General features: G+C 41.6%; 1 protein-coding gene across 4 annotated transcripts in view; it reads left to right on the top strand.

Annotated features, from left to right (window-relative positions):
- Positions 1 to 26,496, top strand: part of rab11fip2 (RAB11 family interacting protein 2 (class I)) — a 128,003-nt gene that overhangs the window by 66,209 nt on the left and 35,298 nt on the right. For all 4 annotated transcript variants that reach the window (XM_072239618.1, XM_072239620.1, XM_072239621.1 and 1 more), the window contains exons 2-3: positions 16,774 to 17,213; positions 21,318 to 21,780. In XM_072239618.1, the coding sequence (XP_072095719.1) occupies positions 16,774 to 17,213; positions 21,318 to 21,780 (903 nt within the window). The remainder of the gene's footprint in view (positions 1 to 16,773; positions 17,214 to 21,317; positions 21,781 to 26,496) is intronic.

The following is a 26,496-nucleotide window of genomic DNA, read 5'->3' as shown; positions in this document are numbered from 1 at the left end:
CATACTTGTGAAGAGCTTCTACTCCTCCGTCATCTGATTTCTGAATGGTCCGTGAACACTACCTTTTTGGTCCTTTTGTTTATAAAATATATAGTGCATTTTATAGCAATTTTTGTCTTTGAACTGCTGCATATTTGATAAAACCTAAATCAGTTATAATACTTGCGATTCTGAAGTCTTTCTGAGCCTCTTTGTTTTTCTTACACTCACCTCTCTGGTTGCAATATGAGAATAGTACTAGTTGCCATGACATGGACTTTTAAGCTAACATAATACTTGATGTAAAATCATCAACCAAGTAGGATATTGTCTATTTGAAATTTATTTGACCCGTTTTGGCAGGATAAATAACTTGTGTAACTACCTGTATTTAAAGGATTATTTATATAATTAGCTGGTCGACATGCCTTTTAATTTAACAAAAAAATCTTCATTATGTAGATTCTCAAGTACTTTTGAATAGGATCCATATGCATAAGGAATTAAATTAATACTTGAATAAAGCTGATAGAAATAGTTTATTCTGTGTAGAGCAGATTCAGTTGTTCATTTCTTTTTGCTGTCTTTGTTCCCCACTGTCAGCGTTCTCAGAATGCTGTGTTTAAAGAATTCTTATCCATTAGGTAACCACAGACAGCAGTGAACTTTTGGGGAAACCTGTTTCTATTGATTTATAGCACACCGTAAGTGACGTGGTGCCAATTGTGCTAATTGACGTTCTTACAAAATAGTATTTTTGTAAATCTTTGACCGCTGTGGGGGAAAGAAACCTCATGACAAGTTGCTTCCTTCTTTGTCAGTCATAAAAAAATATACAAGTCACTGATTTGTAGTTGCAGCTTTTTTTTGAGATGTTAGTGCTTGATACAAATGAGAGAGGCTCTCTGTTGGTCGAGGCTGACCATAGATGTTGCATCCTACCTGTCTATAGTGTTACGCGAGTCAGGGAAGTACAATATGGAGAGCAAGCTGTTGCCCAAGCAGTGGGTCCCCATCTCCAAACAGCTGCTGAATCTAAAGGAATGGCAGAAACCGATACAGTTTGGCACCAGCAGTGTCACAGGAGTTGGCAGCATTCAGCTTAATGTAGGAACTCCAGCTCCAGATTTCTCCTTTGGGTTTACTCCCAAAGCCATTCCTTTCAGTGGGTATAGCTGCAAGGTTGGGGAGGTTTGAGATCAGAGTTTTTCTTCTCCTACCTAGATCATAAGACCATAAGTTACAGGAGCAGAAGTAGGCCATTTGGCCCATCGAGTCTGCTCCGCCATTCAATCATGTGCTGATCCAATTCTTCCAGTCATCCCCACTCCCCTTCCTGCTCCCCATATCCTTTGATGCCCTGGCTAATCGAGAACCTATCTATCTCTACCTTAAATACACCCAATGACTCTGCTCTACAGCTACTAGTGGCAACAAATTCCACAGATTTGCCACCCTCGGACTAAAGTAATTTCTCTGCCTCTCTGTTCTAAATGGACGTCCTTCAATCCTGAAGTCGTGCCCTCTTGTCCTAGACTCCCCTACCATTGGTAATAACTTTGCCATATCTAATCTGTTCAGGCCTTTTAACATTCGGAATGTTTCTGAGATTCCCCATCATTCTCCTGAACTTCAGGGAATACAGCCAAGAGCTGCGAGACGTTCCTCATACGGTAACCCTTTCATTCCTGGAATCATTCTCATGAAACTTCTCCGAATCCTTTCCAATGTCAGTATATCCTTTCTAAAATAAGGAGCCCAAAACTGCACACAGTACTCCAAATGTAGTTTCATGAGTGCCTCATGGAGCCTCAACGTCACATCCCTGCTCTTGTATTCTATATCTCTGGAAATGAATGCGAACATTACATTTGGCTTCTTCACTACCGATTCAACCTGGAGGTTAACCTTTAGGGTATCCTGCACAAGGACTCCCAAGTCCCTTTGTATCTCTGCATTTTGAATTCTTTCCCCATCTAAATAATAATCTGCCCATATATTTCTTCCACCTAAGTGCATGACCATACATTTTCCAACATTGTATTTCATTTGCCACTTCTTTGCCCATTCCCGTAAACTATCTAAGTATCTCTGCAGGCTCTCTGTTTCCTCAACACAACCCACTCCTCCACCTATCTTTGTATCATTGGCAAATTTAGCCACAAATCCATGACCAGACTACGTAACAGTTTCTTCCCCCAAGCCATCAGACTCCTTAATACCCAGAGCCTGGACTGACACCAACCTACTGCCCTCTACTGTGCCTATTGTCTTGTTTATTCTTTATTGTAATGCCTGCACTATTTTGTGCACTTTATGCAGTCCTGGGTAGGTCTGTAGTCTAGTGTAGTTTTTATATTGTTTCATGTAGCACCATGGTCCTGAAAAAAGTTGTCTCGCTTTTACTGTGTACTGTACCAGCAGTCATGGTGGAAATGATAATAAAAAGTGACTTGACTTGATTAATCCCATAGTCCAAATTGTTGACATATATTGTAAAAAGCAGCGGTCCCAACACCAACCCCTGTGGAACTCCACTGGTAACCGGCAGCCAGCCAGAATTCCAACAACTTCCCAACCACTGATGTCAGGCTAACAGGTCTATAGTTTCCTTTCTGCTGCCTCCCACCCTTCTTAAATAGGGGAGTAACATTTTCAATTTTCCAGTCCTCCGGTACAATACCAGCATCTATTGATTCTTGAAAGATCATTGTTAATGCCTCCGCAATCTGTCTAACTACTTCCTTCAGAACCCGCAGGTCCAGAAGATTTATCCACCCTCAGATCATTAAGCTTCCTGAGCACCTTCTCAGTCATAATTTTCACTGCACAAGCTTCACTTCCCTGACAGTCTTGAATGTACGGTTTACTGCAGATGTCTTCCACTGTGAAGACTGATGCAAAATACGCATTAAGTTCCTCTGCCATCCCTGCATCTCTCATTACGATATCTCCAGCATCACTTTCTATTGGCCCTATTTCTCCCCATGACTCTCTTTTACCCTTTAGGTACTTAAAAAAGCTTGTAGTATCTTCTTTGATAGAGTAGGCCAGCTTCCTTTCATAATTTATCTTTTTGTTCCAAATGACCTTCTTAGTTTCCTTCTGCAAGTTTTTAAAAGCTTCCCAATCCTCTATCTTCCCACTAGCTTTGGCTTCCTTGTATGCCCACTCTTTTGCTTTTACTTCGATGAGCTGCCAACCATGGCTGACGTGCCCCATCTGACCGAAGCAACTGGTTTTAAGGTACCGGTAGCCCACCTTTGCTCTTTCTCCTGTCAATAGAAATGGTTTCACCGAGCTTAGTATCTAAGCTACACATGAAGGCCAGGAGCTGGAATTGTTTGTCAGAGGCTATTTGAGTTGAGAGTATTTTTAGGTAGTGGGAGCTTATCCCCACAAACTCCCACAGCTATGACAACCTTAAGAAACATGGATACAATGAAACAAACAGGGAAACTGAACAAAATATTTTAAAACCACAGATGCTAGAAATCTGAAATTTAAGAAGAAGCTCTGGAAACACTCAAGCTTAAGCAGCATTAGTGAAAAGAGAAATGGTTAATGTTTCTGCTCTGGGATCCAAAGAAAGTCGGCTAATTTAACAGTTGTTTTTGCTTTCAAGAACTTTAACCACTATCCAAAACATTCTTCCACTTCTTATGCCTGTAAATATTATAGTTTCCTATGTATGTTGTGAGATTTTTAAGCCACTTTGAATATCCCTAAATTTAGTGCCTGATGGCAGTCTTGTATCAAAGATCTTTTTAAATTCTTTATTAATGTGTTCAGTAATGAGAGACATTTAAAATCTGCTGAAATTTTGATTAAAATTTAAATAAATTTTGTTTTTTTAGTAAGTTAAAAAATTGAATATTATGAGGAAAAAAACACTTATTCTTTCAATCTAAGTCAGTGCTCTATCAAAATGAATGCGATTGTATCCAGCCCCATAGCTCAATATAACCAAGCTCCAACCTAGCACTCAATTTGGAAAGAAATTTATTATAGTGTTCAACATCTATGATAACTTCCTGAAGTTCATGAATTTGGCCTGTGTCCCATTATTCTGAAATTGTACATCTTCAAATAGACACTGAAACAAAAAACAATATTGTTGCAAAGGAAATTGAGATATCGGTCTGCATATGGATCTCATTGTATTATGGGATTAAAAAGAACATATTGGAGTGGTTATGTGAAGGACTAGGGTATTATAATACACAACATAAAACATCTTTCTATTCAAAGGTCTTTCACTGGAAACAGCTCATCTCTTCACTCCACAGATGCAGCTAGGCCTGCTAAGTATTTCTGCCACTTTCCATCTTTGTTTTATTTCTAGGATTGAAAGTATTTTGCATTTGGATAATAGAGCTTGAATATAATTTTTTTTTATATATACCTAATGTGATTTTCTTTTTAACAACAAAATTACTTGAGTGTAACCTTTAATTTCAAATGCAATATACAATGGATTCCAGTTAATTGGGCCATCAGTTAATCAGGGCAGCCACTTATTAGGGACAACTCTTAAAGACCAAAAACTAATCAAGAAAATAGCTGGGATTCCCTTCATTTATTTGGGATACTGTTCCACTTAATTGGGATAGGAGACTATTTCCGAACAGTTACTAACTAGCGTTTATTGTGTGCACTTCTGTGGCCATTAGATGCTACACTGTGCTTAGAGCAAGCAATTTTAAAATAGCATCAGTTGTTTGTGTTCAAAAAGTAGTGATTTCTGTCACTGATAGTTGGCGAAAAATAAGCAGTAAGACGATTCAGAACTGTTTTGCTCACTGCAGCTTCAAGCATTAAGGCTTAGGTTCAAAGTCAAAAGGATTCAAACAATTCAAAGTGCATGTATAATCAAAGAATGTATAAATTGTACAACCTTGAGATTGGTTTTCTTACAGGCAGTCACAAACAAGGACCTGATAGAACTCAATTTTAATAAAGTAACACCAACCTGCAGTACCCACAGAGAAAGAGGAAATAAATACAAAACAATTCGTGCAAACAATAGAAGTGAGCAATAAAAACAGAACTCCAAACCAGACTGAGTCCTTGGATCCAAATTTCCAGAACAGCCCAGAGTAGGCCCAAAGCCTCTGGATTCAGTTCATTACATTAGCAGGGCAAATCACCGCAAAGTTCAGACACAAAACACACAGCTGGGGGCAGTCTCACAGGAGAGTTGAGCCCCCAGTCTATCTGGGCCGGCGTTTAAATTGTCCAAACCTCACACTAGGACCTGGCCCTACTGCGGCAAATCACTCGGAGCCTAGGTTCCATGGCTGGAGAAGCCATTCTCGGCCAATTCAAATCGGCTTGGCGCCCAGAGCAATCCAACCTCACCCGACACCCTGCCTTCCAATCTGGGCCAGCATTTAGATTGTCCAAACAGTGTATTGTACCTCGCAATAGGACCCAGGCCTCACCGTGGCACCTTGCTGTGGGCCTGGAATACGCCACCAGTAATTCGCTGCCAAAGAAGCCATTCTCAACCTCTCCAGATCAGCTCAGTGCTTAAAGAGGTCCATCCTCATACCCAGGCCAGCTGGACAGGCTTCAGAACATCTGTCCCGACTTGGCCCCTCCAGATTGTTCACTCCAACCAGCGCAGCTCCAACTCCATCTCTTGAGTTCCCTTTGCCTTCGCATGCCTCTTCATTGTTTGCAGTGATAGATGCCAGAAACAGCCGGGAGTGAAAATGAAACTATTTCACTACTTCCATAAGTTAGGACTTATGAATAATTTGAAGATATCAACAATCATCTTCAGTGTTACAATGAATATGAAGATTTGAAGGATACAATCCTCAGCAGTATTGTATGAAGGCAGTCCATTATCTGCACTAGGTGTCTGTGCTGATTTTGTTGATTGACAATTAAAAGAATGTGATATGGATGAATTCCCCCACTGGTAATGATACACAGTTTTATAGTACTGTAGTAGTATTGATAGTAGAAACATAGAAAACCGACAGCACAATACAGGCCCTTCAGCCCACAATGCTGTGCTGAACATGTACTTACTTTAGAAATTACCTAGGGTTACTTATAGCCCTCTATTATTCTAAGCTCCATGTACTCCATGAGTCTCTTAAGAGATCCTATCGTATCTGCCTCCACCACCATTGCCGGCAGCCCATTCCACGCACTCACCGCTCTCTGCGGGGGAAAAAACTTGCCCCTAACATCTCTTCTGTACCTACTTCTAAGGACCTTAAAACTGTGCCCTCTTGTGCTAGCCATTTCAGCCCTGGGAAAAAGCCTCTGACTATCCACACGATCAATGCCTCTCATCATCTTGTACACCTCCATCAGGTCACCTCTCAACCTCTGCCGCTCCAAGGGAAAAAGGCCGAGTTCACTCATTCTCATAAGGCATGCTGTCCAATCCATGCAACGTCCTTGTAAATTTCCTCTGCACACTTTCTGTAGTTTCCACATCCTACCTGTAGTGAGGTGACCAGATCTGAGCACAGTACTCCAAATAGGGTCTGACCAGGATCCTATGTAGTTGTAACATTACCTCTCAGCTCTTAAATTCAGTTCCATGATGCGGGCCAATCCACCGTATGCCTGCTTAACTACAGAGTCAACCTGCCCAGCAGCTTTGAGTGTCCTATGGACTCGAACCCCAAGATCCCTCTGATTCTCCACACCGCCAAGAGTCTTACCATTAATACTATATTCTGCCGTCATATTTCACCTTCCAAAATTAACCACCTCACACTTATCTGGGTTGAACTCCATCTGCCACTTCTTAGCCTAGATTTGCATCCTATCAATGTCCTGCTATAACCTTTGACAGCCCTCCACGCTATCCACAACACCCCCAATCTCTGTGTCATCTAACCCATCCCTCCACTTCCTCATCCATGTCATTTATAAAAAATCACACAGAGAAGGGGTCCCAGAACAGATCCCTGAGGCATACCACTGGTCACCGACCTCCATGCAGAATATGACCCGTCTGTAACCACTTTTTGCCTTTTGTGGGCAAGCCAATTCTGGATCCACAAAGCAAGGTCCCCTTTGATCCATGGCCTCCTTACTTTCTCAATAAGCCTTGCATAGGGTACCTTATCAAATGCCTTACTGGAATCCATGTACACTACATCGACTGCTCTACTGTCATCAACGTGTTTAGTCACATCTGCAAAAAATTCATTCAGGCTCATAAGGCACGACCTGCCTTTGACAAAGCCATGCTGACTATTCCTAATCATATTATGCCTCTCCGAATGTTCATAAATCCTGCCTCTCAAGATCTTTTCCATCAATTTACCAACCACTGAAGTAAGACTCACTGGTCTATAATTGCCTGGGCTATCTCTACTCCCTTTCTTGAATAAGGGAACAACATCTGCAACCCTTCAAACCTCTGGAACCTCTCCTGTCCCCACTAATGATGCAAAGATCATTGCCAGAGGCTCAGCAATCTCCTCCCTCGCCTCCCACAGTAGCCTGGGGTACAGCTCATCTAGTCCCGGTGACTTATCCAACCTGATACTTTCCAAGAGCTCCAGCACATCCTCTTTCTTAATGTCTATATGCTCAAGCTTTTCAATCGGCTGCAAGTAATCCCTACAATCGCCAAGGTCCTTTTCCGTAGCAATACTGAAGCAAAATTTTCATTAAGTACCTCTGCTATCTCCTCCGGTTCCTTACACATTTTTCCGCTGTCACCGTTGATTATTCTTATCCTCTCATGACTTGTCCTCTTGCTCTTCACATACTTGTAGAATGCCTTGGGGTTTTCTTTAATCCTGCTCGCCAAGGCCTTCTCATGGCTCCTTCTGGCTCTCCTAATTTCATTCTTCAGCTCCTTCCTGCTAGCCTTATAATCTTCTAGATCTCTATCATTACCTAGTTTTTTGAACCTTTCATAAGCTTTTCTTCTTGACTAGATTTTCAACAGCCTTTATACACCACGGTTCCTGTATCCTACCATCCTTTCCCTGTCTTATTGGATCGTATCTATGCAGAACACCTCGCAAATATCCCCTGAACATTTGCCATATTTCTGCCGTACATTTCCCTGAGAACATTTGTTCCCAATTTATGCTTCCAAGTTCCTGCCTGATAGCTTCATATTTCCCCTTACTCCAATTAAAAGCTTTCCTAACTTGTCTGTTCCTATCCCTCTCCAATGCTATGGTAAAGGAGATAGAATTGTGATCACTATCTCCAAAATGCTCTCCCACTGAGAGACCTGACACCTGGCCAGGTTCATTCCCCAATACCAGATCAAGTACAGCCTCTTCTCTTATAGTCTTATCTACATATTGTGTCAGGAAACCTTCCTGAACCCACCTAACATACTCCACTCCATCTAAACCCCTTGCTTTAGGGAGATGCCAATCAATATTTGGGAAATTAATATCTCCCTCCACGACAACCCTCTTATTATTACACCTTTCCAGATTGTGTTCTAATTTGTTCTGTACTTCATTTAAATACATAATTTGTTATTCAGTTTGTCTTTTTTATACCTTTTTGACTATTTTCATGAAACTTCGGTTCATTGCAGCAACAACTTAATTGGACCAAAATGTACTGGTCCCAATGTGTGCCAGTTAACCAGTGTATGTGGTTGGCTGCTAGTAATATATTCTGCTAATCAGTCCATCTAGTCCAAAAATAAACTTTGTTTCAGCTGCCTTTCTTGTTGAACAGATTTTAATATGGCAACAGTAGTAGCAATACATAGTCATAGTCATACTTTATTGATCCCAGGGGAAATTGGTTTTCGTTACAGTTACACCATAAATAATAGTAATAGAATCATAAATAGTTAAATAGTAATATGTAAATTATGCCAGTAAATTATGAAATAAGTCCAGGACCAGCCTATCGGCACAGGGTGTCTAACCCTCCAAGGGAGGATTGTAAAGTTTGATGGCCACAGGTAGGAATGACTTCCTATGACACTCTGTGCTGCATCTCGGAGGAATGAGTCTCTGGCTGAATGTACTCCTGTGCCCACCCAGTACTTTATGTAGTGGATGGGAGACATTGACCAAGATGGCATGCAACTTAGACAGCATCCTCTTTTCAGACATCACTGTGAGAGAGTCCAGTTCCATCCCCACAACATCATTGGCCTTACGAATAAATTTGTTGATTCTGTTGGTGTTTGCTACCCTCAGCCTGCTGCCCCAGCACACAACAGCAAACAGGATAGCACTGCCCACCACAGACTCGTAGAACATCCTCAGCATCGTCCGGCAGATGTTAAAGGACCTCAGTCTCCTCCAGAAATAGAGACGGCTCTGACCCTTCTTGTAGACAGCCTCAGTGTTCTTTGACCAGTCCAGTTTATTGTGAATTCGTATCCCCAGGTATTTGTAATCCTCCACCATGTCCACACTGACCCGCTGGATGAAAACATGGGTCACCGGTACCTTAGTTCTCCACAGGTCTACCACCAGCTCCTTAGTCCTTTTCACATTAAGCTGCAGATAATTCTGCTCACACCATGTGACAAAGTTTCCTGCAGTAGCCCTGTACTCAGCCTCATCTCCCTTGCTGATGTATCCAACTATGGCAGACTCATCCGAAAACTTCTGAAGATGACAAGACTCTGTGCAGTAGTTGAAGTCCGAGGTGTAAATGGTGAAGAGAAAAGGAGACAAGACAGTCCCCTGTGGAGACCCAGTGCTGCTGATCACTCTGTTAGACACACAGTGTTGCAAGCACAGGTACTGTGGTCTGCCAGTCAGGTAATCAAGAATCCATGACACCAGGGGAGCATCCACCTGCATTGCTGTCAGCTTCTCCCCCAGCAGAGCAGGGCGGATGGTGTTGAACGCACTGGAGATGTCAAAAAACATGACCCTGACATTGCTCGCTGGCTTGTCCAGGTGGGCGTAGACACGGTTCAGCAGGTAGACGATGACATCCTCAACCCCTAGTCAGGGCTGGTAGGCGAACTGGAGGGGATCTAAGTGTGGCCTGACCATAGGCCGGAGCAGCTCCAGAACAAGTCTGTCCAGGGTCTTCAATGCCACCGGTCTGTAGTCATCGAGGTCGCTGGGGTGCGGCGTCTTCGGCACAGGGACAAGGCAGGACGTTTTCCACAGTACAGGAACCCTCCGGAGCCCCAGGCTCAGGTTGAATACATGGCGAAGTACTCCACATAGCTGAGGGGCACAGGCTTTGAGCACCCTGGTACTGACACCATCCGGTCCTGCAGCCTTGCTTGGGTTGAGACGTTTCAGCTGTCTTCTCACCTGTTCAGCCGTGAAGCTCACCGTGGTGGTTTTGTGTGGGGTTGGGATATAGTCATGACAGCAGGGTGGGGGACTGTGAGGAGGGGTAGGAGGGGAGAGTGGAACATGTGTTGATTGGGGGCCGACAACAGATGGCTCATGTGGGGGATAGGTAGGGGTCACAATGTCAAATCTGTTAAAGAACAGGTTAAGTTCGTTGGCCCTGTCCACACTGCCCTCAGCTCCTCTGTTGCTAGTTTGCCGGAACCCAGTGATGGTCCTCATCCCCCTCCAGACCTCCCTCATGTTGTTCTGCTGGAGTTTCCACTCAAGCTTCCTCCTGTACCTGTCTCTAGCCTCCCTGATCCTGGCTTTCAGGTCCCTCTGTATTGCCCTCAGCTCCTCCCTATTTCCATCTCTAAACGCCCTCTTTTTAGTATTCAGGATGTCCTTAATGTCCTTTGTCACCCATGGCTTGTTACTTGAATAATGAAGGACAGTTCTTGTCGGAACATTGCAGTCCACACAGAAGTTGATGTAATCCGTGATGCATTCTGTGAGCCCATTAGTATCCTCTCCATGTGGCTCACAGAGTGCCTGCCAGTCTGTCACCTCAAAACAACCCTGAAGCGCCTCATAAGCTTCCTCCGACCATTTCCTCACTGTCCTTGAGGTTGCAGGTTTACTCTTCACCAGAGGCACGTAGCAGGGTTTTAGATGCACCAGGTTGTGATCTGACCTTCCTAGTGGGGGTAGGGGAGAGGAGCTGTATGCATCCTTAACGTTAGCGTACATCAAATCCAGAGTCCTCTCCCCTCTGGTTGTACAGCTCACATACTGCGTGAAGTTGGGCAGTGTTCTAGCCATGGTAACCTGGTTGAAGTCACCCGAGATGGTAATGAGGGCAGTCGGGTGCTGGGTTTGTAATCTGGCTATGACGGTGTAAATGATGTTACACGCCGACGTCGGGTTGGCAGAGGGAGGGATGTACACACCAACCACAATTGCATGCGAGATTTCCCTTGGCAAATAATATGGCTGGAGTCCAACAGCAAAAAGTTCAATATCCGGGTTACAGATCCGTTCCTTGATTGTAATATGCCCAGGATTGCATCATCTGCTATTTACCAGAACCGCCAGCCCCCCTCCTTTGCGCTTATCGCTCTCAGTGCAATTCCGGTCAGTTCGAACGGTCTGGAAGCCCTCTATACTATTTGGTATCTGTTAGCTGAAGGTTGAACTGAAGACATTGTCAATAGAAGACTAGAAACTAAATGATAAACAACAAGGTACAAATTCTTAAGCCAGCTGAACTTTAAAAATTGTTTTCTACTTTATAAAAAGAGCTGACTATATTGTAAGCTGTATCAACCTGCGAATGTTATCTTCATTCTTTTCACTCATTACTCTCAATGTCATCATCATTATTCTATGAAATAGTTAAAATTGTTGGTCCATAATATGTCCATCATTTGAAACAAAAGTTACTTCTCTTGCTTTATTCTCTTATTTAAAATTTCCATGTAGTGTTCCAGTAACTGTTCTTGTATAATGCATAACAGGTTTGCTAAGGCTACTGGGGAGAGTTTAAACTCGAATTGTTGGGGGGTGGGAAGAGAGTGGGGAAGAAGCAGTTGGCTCACAAATGGAAAAAGTTTGAGATGTGTCTATTTTAACGCAAGGAGTATTGTGAACAAAGTGGATGAGCTTAGAGCGTAGATCAGTACTTGGAGCTATGATGTTGTGGCCATTACAGAGATGTGGATGGCTCAGGGACAGGAATGGTTACTTCAAGTGCCGGGTTTTAACTGTTTCAGAAAGGACAGGGAGGGAGGCAAAAGAGGTGGCATTGTTGATCAGAGATAGTGTCATGGCTGCAGAAAAGGTGGACGTCATGGAGGGACTGTCTACGGAGTCTCTGTGGGAGGAGGTTAGGAACAAGAAGGGGTCAATAACTTTACTGGGTGTTTTTCATAGGCCGCCCAATAGTAACAGGGATATCGAGGAGCAGATACGGAAACAGGCCCTGGAAAGGTGTAATAATAACAGAGTTGTCGTGATGGCAGATTTTAATTTCGCAAATATCGATTGGCATCTCCCTAGAGCGAGGGGTTTAGATAGGGTGGAGTTTGTTAGGTGTGTTCAGGAAGGTTTCTTGACACAATATGTAGATAAGCCTACAAGAGGAGAGACTGTACTTGATTTGGTATTGGGAAATGAACCTGATTAGGTGTCAGATCTCTCAGTGGGAGAGCATTTTGGAGATAGTGATCACAATTCTATCTCCTTTACCATAGCATTGGAGAGAGAGATAGGAACAGACAAGTTAGAAAAGTGTTTAATTGGAGTAAGGGGAATTATGAGGCTATCAGGCAGGAAATTGGAAGCTTAAATTGGGAACAGATGTTCTCAGGGAAAAGTACAGAAGACATGTGGCAAATGTTCAGGGGATATTTGTGTGAAGTTCTGCATAGGTACATTCCAGTGAGACAGTAAAGTTATGGTAGGGTACTGGAACCGTGGTGTTCAAAGGCTGTAATAAATCTAGTCAAGAAGAAAAGAAAAGCTTACAAAAGGTTCAGAGAGCTAGGTAATGGTAGAGATCTAGAAGATTATAAGGCTAACAGGAAGGAGCTTTAAAAGGAAATTAGGAGAGCCAGAAGGGGCCATGAGAAGGCCTTGGTGGGCAGGATTAAGGAAAACCCCAAGGCATTGTACAAGTATGTGAAGAGCAAGAGGATAAAACGTGAAAGAATAGGACCTATCAAGTGTGAAAGTGGGAAAGTGTGTATAGAACCGGAGGAAATAGCAGAGGTACTTAACGAATACTTTACTTCAGTATTCACTATGGAAAAGGATCTTGGTGATTGTAGGGATGACTTGCAGCAGACTGAAAAGCTTGAGCATGTAGATATTAAGAAAGGTTGTGCTGGAGCTTTTGGAAAGCATCAAGTTGGATAAGTCGCTGGGACCGGATGAGATGTACCCCAGGCTACTGTAGGAGGCGAGGGAGGAGATAGCTGAGCTTCTGGCGATGATCTTTGAATCATCAATGGGGACAGGAGAGGTTCCGGAGGATTGGAGGGTTGCGGATGTTGTTCCTTTATTCATGAAAGGGAGTAGAGATAGCCCAGGAAATTATACACCAGTGAGTCTTACTTCAGTGGTTGGTAAGTTGATGGAGAAGATCCTGAGAGGCAGGATTTATGAACACTTGAGGTATATTATGCTTACTAGCTCTTCTTTCAGTTAGTCCTGACGAAGGGTCTCGGCCCGAAACGCCGACTGTACCTCTTCCTAGAGATGCTGCCTGGCCCTGCTGCGTTCACCAGCAACTTTTATGTGTGTTGCGTGATTAGGAATAGTAAGCATGGCTTTGTCAAGGGCAGGTCGTGCCTTACGAGCCTGATAGAATTTTTTGAGGATGTGACTAAACACATTGATGAAAGAAGAGCATTAGATGTAGTGTATATGGATTTTAGCAAGGCATTTGATAAGGTACGCCATGCAAGGCTTATTGAGAAAGTAAGGAGACATGGGATCCAAGGGACATTACTTTGTAGATCCAGAACAGGCTAGCCAAAGAAGACAAAGGATGGTTGTAGACGGGTCATATTGTGCATGGAGGTCGGTGACCAGTGGTGTGCCTCAGGGATCTTAAACACAAAATACTCTGCAGATGCTGGGGTCAAAGCAACACTCACAACACGCTGGAGGAGTAAGGGACCTTCCCACCCTCCCCCCACCTTCTTTATAGGGCTTTTGCCCCTTCTCTCTTCAGTCCTGACGAAGAGTTCCGGCCCGAAACGTTGACTGATCGTTTCCACGGATGCTGCCCGACCTGCTGAGTTCCTCCAGCGTGTTGTGAGTGTTGCCTCAGGGATCTGTTCTGGGACCTTTACCCTTCGTGATTTTTATAAATGACCTGGATGAGGAAGTGGAAGGATGGGTTAATAAGTTTGCTGATGACACAAAGGTTGGAGGTGTTGTGGATAGTGTGGAGGGCTGTCAGAGGTCACAGTCGGACATTGATAGGATGCCAAACTGGGCTGAGAAGTGGCAGATGGAGTTCAACCCAGATAAGTGTGAAGTGGTTCATTTTGGTAGGTCAAATATGATGGCAGAATATAGTATTAATGGTAAGACTCTTGGCAGTGTGGAGGATCAGAGGGATCTTGGGGTCTGAGTCCATAGGACACTCAAAGCAGCTGCACAGGTTGACTGTGGTTAAGAAGCCATATGGTGTATTGGCCTTCATTAATCGTGGAATAGAAATTAGGAACCGAGAAGTAATGTTGCAGCTATATAGGACCCTGGTCAGACCCCACTTGGAGTACTGTGCTCAGTTCTGGTTGCCTCACTAGAGGAAGGATGTGGAACCCATAGAAAGGGCGCAGAGGAGATTTACAAGGATTTTGCCTGGATTGGGGAGCATGCCTTATGAAAACAGGTGAGTGATCGCGGCCTTTTCTCCTTGTAGCAACAGAGGATGAGAGGTGACCTGATAGAGATGTATAAGATGATGAGAGGCATTGATTGTGTGGATAGTCAGAGGCTTTTTCCCAGGGCTGAAATGGTTGCCACAAGAGGACACAGGTTTAAGGTGCTGGCGAGTAGATACAGAGGAGATGTCAGGTGTAAGTTTTTTACTCAGAGAGTGGTGAGTGTGTGGAATGGGCTGCCTGCAACGGTGGTGGAGGTGGATACGATAGGGTCTTTTAAGAGTCTTTTGGATAGGTACATGGAACTTAGAAAAATAGAGGGCTATGGGTAAGCCTAGTAATTTCTAAGGTAGGGACATGTTCGGCACAACTTTGAGGGCCGAAGGGCCTGTATTGTGCTGTATAGGTTTTCTATGGTCTATGTTTTATCAATATGTACCTTCTATGGCTTTGGTCAGATTGAGCTTGTCAGCTGAGATTGGAAAGGAAAACTCTAATCTCAAACCTACACTGACTTGTATCTGTACCTACTCGTGAGGAAAGCTTTGGGAGTAAACTCCAAGGAAACATCTGGCACTGGAGTCCCTACGTCAAGTTCAACACAGACTGGCAACTCCTGCGAAGCCGGTGGTGCCAAATTATATCGGTCTCTGCCATTCCTTTGGATCCATAATTGGTGCAGAGAGGGGAGCCTGCTGCATGGGCAACAACTTGCTCTCCATGTTGTACTGGCTTGTGTATATTTAGACAACTGGAACACAATGTCCATGGTTGTCCCTGACCAAAGGAGAGCCTCAACCTTCGATGGCATTTGTTCTTAAATTTAGGGTTTGTAACTTTCTTCAGGTGAAGATGTAATAATATCTAGCTAATGTCATTAGCAAGCTCATAAAATAAACTCCAAGGTAAATTGTCCTAGCCATGGGGCTCTCAGCAATCCCTTGATTTACTAGCACCTCATCTGTTTCTGAAAAGTAGCCCATGACATCTCTTGTATATGGAGGGGATCTGCATATTTTACTGTGAACTAAAGGAACGCATGTTACTTATTTGCATCTACCAAAGTTCAAAGTAAATTTACTATCAAAGTACATATGTGTCTCTATATATAACTCCAAGATGCATTTTTTGTGGACATACTCAATAAATCAACAATAGAAAATTAACCATAATAGAATCAATGAAAGAACACACCAACATGAACTTTCGTTCGTCCACTATGCAAAAGACAACACAATGTGCAAATACAAAAAGAAAGAAATAATAAATAAATAAATAAACAAGCAAGCAAGCAAGCAATAGATATTGAGAACATGAGATGAAGAGTCCCTGAAAGTGTCCATGGGCTGTGGGAACATTTCAATGAAGGGGCAAGTGAAGTTGAATGAAGTTTTTCCCCCTTTGGTTCAAGAGCCTGATGGTTGAGGGGTAGTAACTGTTCCTGAACCTGGTGGTGTGAGTCCTGAGACTCCTGTACAACCTTCCTGATGACAGCGGCAAGAAGAGAGCATGACTAGGTGGTGGATGACCCGAATGATTGATGCCATGTTCCTGCAACACTTCTTGTAGATGTGCTCGATGGTGGGGAGGGCTTTTCACATGATGGACTAGGCCATATTTATTACTTTTTTTAGGATTTTCCATTTAAGGGTATCGATGTTCCTAATTTCTCTCCACTACACATCTACAGAAGTTAGTTAAAGTTTTAGATGTCATGCTAATCTTCACAAACTCCTTAAGGAAGTAGAAGTGCTGCTGTGCTTTCTTCATAATTGCCTTTGCATGCTGGGCCCAGGACAGGCCTTCCAAAATGATAATACCGAGGAATTTAAATTTTCTGATCCTTCAATGAGGACTGGCTCATGGATCTCTGGTTTCCTCCTCATGAAGTCAATAATCAGCTCCTTGATCTTGCTGGCATTGAGTTGTTATGGCACCACTCACCCAAATTTTCAATCTCCCTCCTCTGTGGTGATTCATCACCGCATTTGCTCATAGTTATTGCAGTTTTAGAGGTTACGTTTGCACCACCTTTAAACTTGCTATGGAAATGATTTCACATTGCAGGTTGAGTTGATATTTTCTATTTCCATCAAATCCTAACAGGCTCTGTGTTCTGTATTTAGATGGTTCAAGTTAGAATCCAAACCAGGAAAGAAATCAAAAGAGAGAGGAGCGATCCAAGTCTGCATCCAGTTCATGCGAAACAACATGACTGCAAGTATGTTTGATCTTTCCATGAAAGACAAAACCAGATCCCCTTTTGCGAAACTGAAGGACAAAATGAAAGGAAGAAAAACTGATGCCATGTTCTGTGATCATTCGTCTGCAATTATTCCAAGTACCACGTCTGCTAACCCTAATCAAGAAGCATTGGAAATGGATAAACAACTAAAGTCAAAGCCAAAAAAGAGCTTCCTATTGGGACCACAAAGACTATCATCTGCACAATCAATGTCAGATTTACCTGGTTCCCATCCATCACTGGAAAAAATTAAATCTAATACCTTGGGCCATGTGGATTACAAACCTCCTTCAGGAGCAGTTGATGTAAGAGAAGAAAGGGGTATGTTTGTATACAAAACATTGAGATTCTGAGTAAATATAAATTTGAGTTTTTCTATTAACGTTTAGCGCTTCCTTATGTAGCCAGTTTTTTTTTTACAGAATGAACTTGAATGAAATTTTATTTAGACATATAATGGTAATAATAAAAATAATAACTGTTATTAACATACCCAACAATATTGTGAAATATGTGTTATGAACAGTTTTAATTTGGTTAAACTGATTAAAACTGAAGTTACTTTGGCCATTGTATTTAATGATTAGCTCTGTTGATGGAGCCACTGTTTTACAATGCAGGTGTGTCATGAAAGTAGACTAAAGACGATTTTTGGATTTCATGTCATTGGATATTATTAATCTGGTTTGTGCAGACATCTGGTTGGTTTATGCACCAATTACATTTGAGAAAGCATTGAAGCAAAGCCAATTTCTGCTTACTGGTAAAAGTGAATTAATTGAAATAAAAGCAGGTACTGAACTAAAAGATAAGCAAATTGACCAAGAGATCAGTCAAGTAAGTGGATTTTATAAAACACCTTAAGGAAGATAGTGATGGAGGATTCCAGATCATGGATTCCAATGAAAATATACCAAAATGTATAATGATATATCAGCATTAACATGGAGTCAGCAATGGTATGTTAGTGATGTATGGTTGTAGTACCAGGAGAATTTGCAGTACCAAAAGATGCATTGAAAATATTTAAAACCAGCAGAAATTTTTTTAAAATTGGTGACTTTGTGCCCAGAAGATACTTAAGGTTAAGGTCAGCAAAGAAAACTGTGACAGATAATGTTCAAGGATGAAAGATAGAGTTATAGAGTCATAAAACACTACAGCACAGAAATTGGTCCTTCAACCCATCCAATCCATGCCGAGCCAATAATCTTCCTCAACCCACGACCTGCATACCCCGCCCATTCATGTATCTATCCAAATTTCTCTTAACTGTTGAAATCAACCCCACATACACCGTTTGCACTGGCATCTCGTTCCACATTTTCACCACCCCCTGAGTGAAGTTCCCCTTAAACATTTCACCTTTTACCCTTAACCCATGGCCTCTAGTTGTAGTCTCATCCAACCTTGGTGGGAAAAAAACCTGCTTGCATTTACCCTATCTGTGCCCCTCATAATTTTGTATACCTCAATCAAATCACTCTCCAGTCTTCTACGTTCCAGGAAATAAAGTCCTAACCGATTCAAGCTTTCCCTACAATTCAAGTTCTCAAGTATCAGCAAGATAGAGTCATAGAGGACTACAGCACAGAAACAGGCCCTTTGGCCCATCTAGTCCATGCAGACCTGGTCTTCTACCTAGTCCCAACTACCTGTACCCTGATAATAGCCCCCCCAAACTCCTCTCATCTATGTACAAGCCTATCCAAATGCCTTATATGTTACAGTTGGAACCACATGGAGTCTTGGGGTCACAGAGTGCCATTGCACAGAACGCAGTGGGATCCTTGTAAGTTTCCTCTGCACTTTTTATTTACATCTTTCCTGTAGGTAGGTGACCACAACTGGACACAATACTCCAAATTACACTTCACCAACATCTTGTACAATTTCAACATAACATTGCAACTGTTGTACTCAGAGCACTGATATGTGAAGGGCAATAAACCAAAAGCTTTTTTACGACCCTATCTACCTGTGACGCCACATTCAAGGAATTATGGATCTGTTTTCCCAGATCCCTCTGTTCTACTACACACCTTAGTGCCCTAGCACTCACCTTTGGTCCTCCAAAAGTGCAAAACCTCACACCTGTCTGCATTAAGTTTCATCTGCCATTTTTCAGCTCATCCAGATCCCACTGCAAGCTTTGATAGCCATTCTCAGTGTCCAAAACACCCCCAATCTTGGTGTCATCCTCAAATTTGCTGGTCCAGTTTACCACATTACCATCCATATCATTGATATAGATGACAAATAATGACAAACAATGACAGACTCAACATTGATCCCTGCAGCACACTACCAGTCACAGATCTCCAGTCAGAGTGGTAGCCTTCTACTACCACTCTCTGGCTTCTCCCATGATAGTTAATGTGATAGAGTGATTCATTTTCTGGGCAAAGAAGTGACAGATGGAATACAGTGTAGGGAAGTGTATGGCCATGCACTTTAGTAGAAGGAATAAAAGCGTAGATTGTTTTGTAAGTGGGGAGAAAATTGAAAAATCTGAGGTGTAACAGGACTTGAGAGTCCTTGTGCAGGATCCCCTAAAGGTTAGCTTGCAGGTTGATTCAGTGATGAGGAAAGCAAATGCAATGTTAGCATTCATTTCCAGAGGGCTAGCATATAAAAGCAAGGATGTAATGCTGAGGCTTCATAAGGCACTGGTAAGGTCTCACTTGGAGTATTGTGAGCAGTTATGGGCCCCTTATCAAAGAAAAGATAGAAACATAGAAAACCTACAGCACAATACAAGCCCTTCGGCCCACAAAGTTGTGCCGAACATGTCCTTACCCTAGAACTACCTCGGCTTACCCATAGCCCTCTATTTTTCTAAGCTCCATATACCTATCCAGGAGTCTCTTAAAAGACCCTATCATTTCTGTCTCCACCACTGTCGCCGGCAGCCCATTCCACGCAGTCACCACTCTGTGTGTTTTAAAAAAAAAACAACAATTTACCCCTGACATCTCCTCTGTACCTACTTCCAAGCACCTTAAAACTATGCCCTCTTGTGCTAGCCATTTCAGCCCTGGGAAAAAGCCTCTGACTATCCGCACCATCAATACTTCTCATCATCTTGTACATCTCTATCAGTTCACCTCTCATCCTCCGTTGCTCCAAGGAGAAAAGGCCGAGGTCGTTCAACCTATTCTCATAAGGCATGCTCCCCAATCCAGGCAACATCCTTGTAAATCTCCTTTGCACCTTTTCTATGGTTTCCATGTCTTTCCTGTAGTGAGGCAACCAGAACTGAGCACAGTATTCCAAGTGGGGTCTGACCAGGATTCTACATAGCTGTAACATTACCTCTGGGCTCTAAAGCTCAATCCCACGATTGATGAAGGCCAATGCACCGTATGCCTTCTTAACCACAGAGTCAACCTGCACAGCAGCTTTGAGTGTCCTATGGACTCGGACCCCAAGATCCCTCTGATCCTCCACACTGCCAAGAGTCTTGCCATTAATGCTATATTCTGCCATCATATTTGACCTACCAAAATGAATCACCTTACACTTATCTGGGTTGAACTCCATCTGCCACTTCTCAGCCCAGTTTTGTATCCTATCAATGTCCCGCTGTAACCTCTGACAGCCCTCCGCACGATCCACAACACCCCCAACCTTTGTGTCATCAGTAAATTTACTAACCCATCCCTCCACTTCCTCATCCAGGTCATTTATGAAAATCACGAAGAGTTGGGGTCCCAGAACAGTTGTGCTGACATTGGAGAGAGTTTAAAGGAGGTTTGCAAGAATGATTCCAGGATTGAAGGGATTATTGTATGAGGAGTGTTTGAGTGTTTCGGCCTGTACTTACTGAAATTCAGAAGAATGAGGGGAGGGGGATCTCATTGAAACCTACAGAATGTTGAAAGGCCTCGATAGAGTCGGTGTGGAGAGGATGTTTCTTATAGTAGTGCAAATCTATGACCAGAGGGCACAGCCTCAGAATAGAGGGTGTCCTTTCAGAACAGAGATTAGGAGGAATTTCTTTAGCCACAGAGAGGTGAATCTGTGGAATTCTTTGCCACGGGCAGTTGTGAAGACCAAGCCTTTATGTATATTTAAGTCAGAGATTGATAGATTCTTGATTGTTCAGAGCATAAAGAGATACAGGGAAAAGGCAGGAGTTTGGAGCTGAGAGGAAAATTGGATCAGCTATGATGAAATGGCAGAGTAAACTCAATGGGCCAAATGGCCTAATGCTCTTCGAATATCTTATGGTCTTGGGGACTTGTAGTCAGAGGTACCATCTTTAAAAACTTGTTCATTAAGATTTATTTTCTTGTAGGGGCTCTCCATTTAAAAGGTACTTTCTGAACTACTTTGTAAGCTAGTAACGTTTTCCTGATGTGCATTTTAAATCAGATATAGTTAATATCTACAATTTTTTCCTTCTAATTCAAAACATTACAGGAAGTGACTACGTTCCTAAATCGCCCCACAGACGATCACAAAGCATGGACACTTCCAAGATTGATCAATTTGATCTAATTTCTGCTTCAAAGAATGGGACTGATCCAACAATGTCATCACAAAAAGCCGCAACATTACCAAGAAGTAAAAATCCTTTTGATAGTACCAGTGACTCATGGGAAATCAGAAATAGTAGTTTAGAAACGAAAAATGCAGCAAGTTACAGACTATCAGATATTAAGAAAGAGGCCAAGAAAGATAAAGAGAAAGAGAAAATTAGTCTTTTTGCACGTGTAACTGGCAAGAAAGATGTCAAAAAACCTGAAAAGATTACCAACATGAAGTCAGAAAGTTTCAGTGATGCAAAACTGCTAAATCCCTTTTCTGGAAATTTTCACAGCAATTTTGAAATTGATTCCAAAAATCCATTCTTCACAGACTTGAAAGCAGATAGTATGTCTAGGTAAGTAATCTCTTTTATGTAACATTTTTTTCCAGTGTTCTTCATTCATCAATTTGCATAATTATTCCTGTGTTACTGTTTGTGGCATTTATTCAATTTGTGTCATTTCTAATAAATGTTTTGCAGCTTGATGGATTGAAGTTAATCTACATGGCAAATTAAATTTAATAACTTGTATTATCTTTAGCCAAATAACAACATAAAGTTTAGTTTGAAATTGATGTTACAAGAATTTCATTATACCCATCATAAAGTTCAGTCTCTGGGCTATTTTTAATGCAAATAAAGTCAGGTGTATATGCTTGTATGTACTAATTTTGAGCTGGATGTGGTAAAAGGGCTGGTTTTAGGAGGTTCTGCTAATCTTTAAAGATTCATTGATTTTAGTTTTGAACAGACCAGGCACACTACCAACATGGCTAGAAAGGATTTGTGTTAATAATTATTTGACATTTTTTAAAGAAAAAAATAGAATATATTTTCTACTAATGATCACATCTACATACCCCAATTACTGAGTTATAAAATTCAGAAAAGCAACCTTTTTCTTTTTTTTTTTGCAATTATATTTCCTTCTAAACAACCACAGCTTTATGCTGTAAATTGCGAAGCAGAAATGCAGCTGCCACTTGAGAATAAAATTTAAATCCCAGTTCACTCCATTTATGTAGAGGTCCTGCAAAACATTGATGTAAAGCTATGCCTTTGGTATAAATTTTTATTGCCTATTATTTCAGTCAGTCTAAATTGCAATATGCATAAAGAGGTTACCTCTTCATAATAAGTTTCCAGGTTTCAAGGACTGAAATAAGATGGTGATAAATAGACTTGCATGGTACCCACCTTTTGGTTTTTACACCTGAAGGTAATACAAGGAAAGGAAAACTGAAGTAAAATATCCTGTAATTGGAGGTACTTTAAGGAAATAATCAATATAGGAATTGCAACATTTGACGCCATAAGGCCGTTAGACACAGCAGAATTAGGCCACTTGGCCCATCAGGTCTGTTCTGCCATTCAATCATGGCAGATTTATCATCCCCCTCAACACATTCTCCAGCCATCTCCCCGTAACCTTTGATTCCCTTTGTGAAGAAAATTTTGCTGTTAGAAAAGGGTCTCGGCCTGAAACGTTGACTGTACCTCTTCCTAGAGATGCTGCCTGGCCTGCTGCGTTCACCAGCAACTTGGATGTGTGTTGCTAGAAATTTCATAGCACAGGTCCCTTGTAAACAAACTCAAAATTAGCAAGAAAACTGTCAACTGGAGTTCTTTGTTTGAGTAATAGGTTTGTGAATTGTCACCACTGGAATGTAAAGTGATTCAGACATCAGCAAGGTGCTCCTAAGTGATGTTATAAGTAATAAAGTGAAAAAAGATCTTATTAAGATCAATAACTGTGGAAAGTCTCTTGATGGATAGAATAGTTGGCCTTTCTCTTCTAATATTCTGTATATTTATTACAGCATTTCAACATGTTTATAAGATACTCAATCCCTGAAATGAGAATGTTTAAACATTTAAGAAAAACATGTTGAGAATATTCAGGCCAGGAGGTATCTCTTGAAAGACAGAGTAATTCATCAATTTAAATCCTCCTTCTTAAGGTGTCTTCCCATTACTTGCTTATAATAAACCTGGTTGGATTTAATTATGTGTCCAGTCTAACTGGGTTCAACAGACTTCTCTGTTTTGTCACGATGGCCTGAATATTCTCAACGATGGCACAATGGCACAATGAGGCCTCTCTCAGATTGGAGGAGCAACACCTCATATTCTGTCTAGGTAGCCTCCAACTGGTGGCATGAACATCAATTTCTCCTTCTGGAAATGTACATACACCAATTTTATTTTAAGTGTACAAGATATTGAAATAGTTGATATTTATATGGAAAATTGCTAATTGCTTTGAATTTACTGCCAAATGTCTGTGAACTTGGGTAAGTGGCTGATGGGCTTAAATTGTTTGTTCAAAGATCTAGACTACTGCATACTTTGTCCTCTAAGCAGAGGATTAGGTGGCTGGTTGAGCCACAAGGCATTGATATCTGACATCGAGCAGACTCCCAGAAAAATTCAAGAACCATTGCAAGGAGACGACATCTTGAGCTAATTTTAAGAAATATCATAACAGACAGCATTTTCTGTCTTTAAAGCAAAACTCTTTAAATTTTCAGCCAAAAATGCTTTGTAATTTTGAAGTTTGTTTTGATTACAAATGTGTTTCTTCTAGTTTATATGAAAGGGATTTTCTTCTGAATCAGCGCTAGGTTAAAACTCTGGTGTGTAAAGACTCCTGAATATACGGGGAGTAATATTTCTTACTACATAGGGGTTATTCTAATATAGGGGTTATCTTTATTTTCAAATGAAATCATTCTTTACATATGAAAGTTAATCCATTTGGAGTCACTTTGTATTATTAATGATTTGTTTGGATACTATATTTCTACAACTGTTTGTATAATTTATCTGTGATTGAACTGACCAGTCAAATTGTAAGAGTTGTATGTTTTGTGGGATGTAGAATTTATTTAGGTTAGGGTTTGATACTTTGATGTCAAATCCTGGAATTACCTACCTAACAACAAAGCAGGTAACTTTATCAGAACCAGTTCAAGGGAGTGATTCATCTCCACTTTCCAGGGCAATTGGGAGAATTTTTCTAGTGATGCTTACATCCATTAAAATAATATGTCAAATAATGGGAAAATGTGAATTAATGGAAGGTAGCTATTAAAGCATTCAAGTCCACAGGAGTTGAGATGGGAATAGTGGACAGATCCAACATTATGGATCATAGTCTGAGTTTAATGGCACAAAACCAAGTCCTAAGACTCAGCTTATCCTGATGCCTCCTAATACTAGTCCTATTTGCCCATTTCTTTTTACTCCTTTATTATCCTGGTTTTTGTCAAAATTCCTTTTAACTAGTCTAATTGTATCTGCCTCTATCACTTCTGGTAGTTTATTCCTTGTGATTCCATCCCTCTGTGGAGGAAAAAAGTAGCCCCTCAGAATATCTTTAGATTTCTCCCTATCACCTCAAACTAATGCCCTCTAGCTTTGGACTCTTGTATCAAAGGAAAAGGACTGTCTCCGTATCCTTGATAATTTTACAAAAAGCTCTAAGCTCACCCCTCAGCTTTCTAAGTTTCATTGAGCATAAACCCAGACTACTCAATATCTTATGACTATAGCATTTCATTCCAGACAATAGCCCAGTGAATTTTTTCTTCATTCTTTTAAATGCTACCACACACTTCCTGTAGGGTAGTGAAAGAACTGTACATGATACACATTGTGCTGCCTGAGCATTGCTTTGTTAAGCTGCAACATGTCATCCCAAGTTTTGTATTCCATTATGATTTTAATAATGACTGAGCTCAAATTAGAATAACAAAATTGTGCACTTAGACTTAGAGCTTAGAGTTTAATACCACTTATCAAGAACCTACAAAATGGGATCTGGCCATCTCCCATCAGCGATTTTCAGAAAGATTTGTTTCCAGCCATCCGACTTGCAGGTTAGTGTCAAATGTTCATTTTCCAATACAGAGGATTCTGGTTAATTGGCCCATCGGTTAATCAGGACAGCTAACTTATTTGGGATAATACATAAAGAATAAAACTCATCAAAGAAATAGCTGGATTCCCTTGGTTTATTTGGGACAGGAAACTGTTGCTGAACTATTTCGAACTAGCGGCAGACACATGCAGTTGTGCAGCTGTTAGACAGTATGTCATGCTTAGGGCAAACTGTTTTTGAAATAGCACCAGTTCCATATGCTTGTGTTCAAAAAGGATCAATTTTTGTCATTGACGAGCCTCTGTTTATCAGGGTTACAATGGATGTTGCACCCTAGCTGTCTAGATACACACACCAGGAGACTACGGTATGGAGAGCAATCTGTTGCCCATGCAGCCGGCTCCCCCTCTCCATGGAGCTGATGAATCCAAAAGAATGGCATCGTAGGAGCCAGTGTTGAACTCAGTGTAATACAGCCTTAGTCACTTCAGCTCCGGATTTTTCCTTGAGCTTTACTCCCGAAGCCTTCCCTGTGAGCGAGTATAGCCGCAACGCAGTGGAGATTCCTTAAAGTTCTTAAGGATCCTTAATGTTGTCATAGCCAGGGTAGTCAATGCTCCCAATGGCATGCATCTCAAATACCCTCTGACAACCAAGTCCAGCTCCTAACCTTCAGGTGCAGCTTAGCTACTAGGTCCGGTGGAACCTTTTCTGTTTATGGGAGAAGGGACAAAGGTGGATTACTAGTGCCTTAAGGCCAGTCAGTTCAGACAGATGAGGCTTATCAGCCATGGTTGACATCTCATCTACTAGGAAAAAAACTCTCATCACTGACAGTTGTTGAGAAATAAGCACTAAGAAAATTTAGAACTGTTTTGCTCACTGCGATTTTAAGTATTCAGGCTTTTAGATGCCAGAAACTGCCAGGAGTGCAAATGAAATAATTTCACTACTTCAAGTTAGGAAGTATGAAGAATTCAAAGGTATCAACAATCATCTTGAATGTTACATTGAGGTAGTAATGATGTAGTAATGGGGTACAAAAAATGGCAGATGAACTAATTCTGTACTTTGCATCATTCTTCACTGTGGAAGATACTAGCAGTGTGCCAGAGGTCCATGAGTACCAGGGTGCGAAAAGAGTGCCATTGCTATTACCAAAAAAAACGTGCTAGGCAAACTTAGAG

Source organism: Mobula birostris, chromosome 21 (assembly GCF_030028105.1).
Source record: "Mobula birostris isolate sMobBir1 chromosome 21, sMobBir1.hap1, whole genome shotgun sequence".
Classification (NCBI taxonomy): Eukaryota; Metazoa; Chordata; class Chondrichthyes; order Myliobatiformes; family Myliobatidae; genus Mobula; species Mobula birostris.
This window is presented reverse-complemented; position numbering and strand designations above follow the sequence as displayed.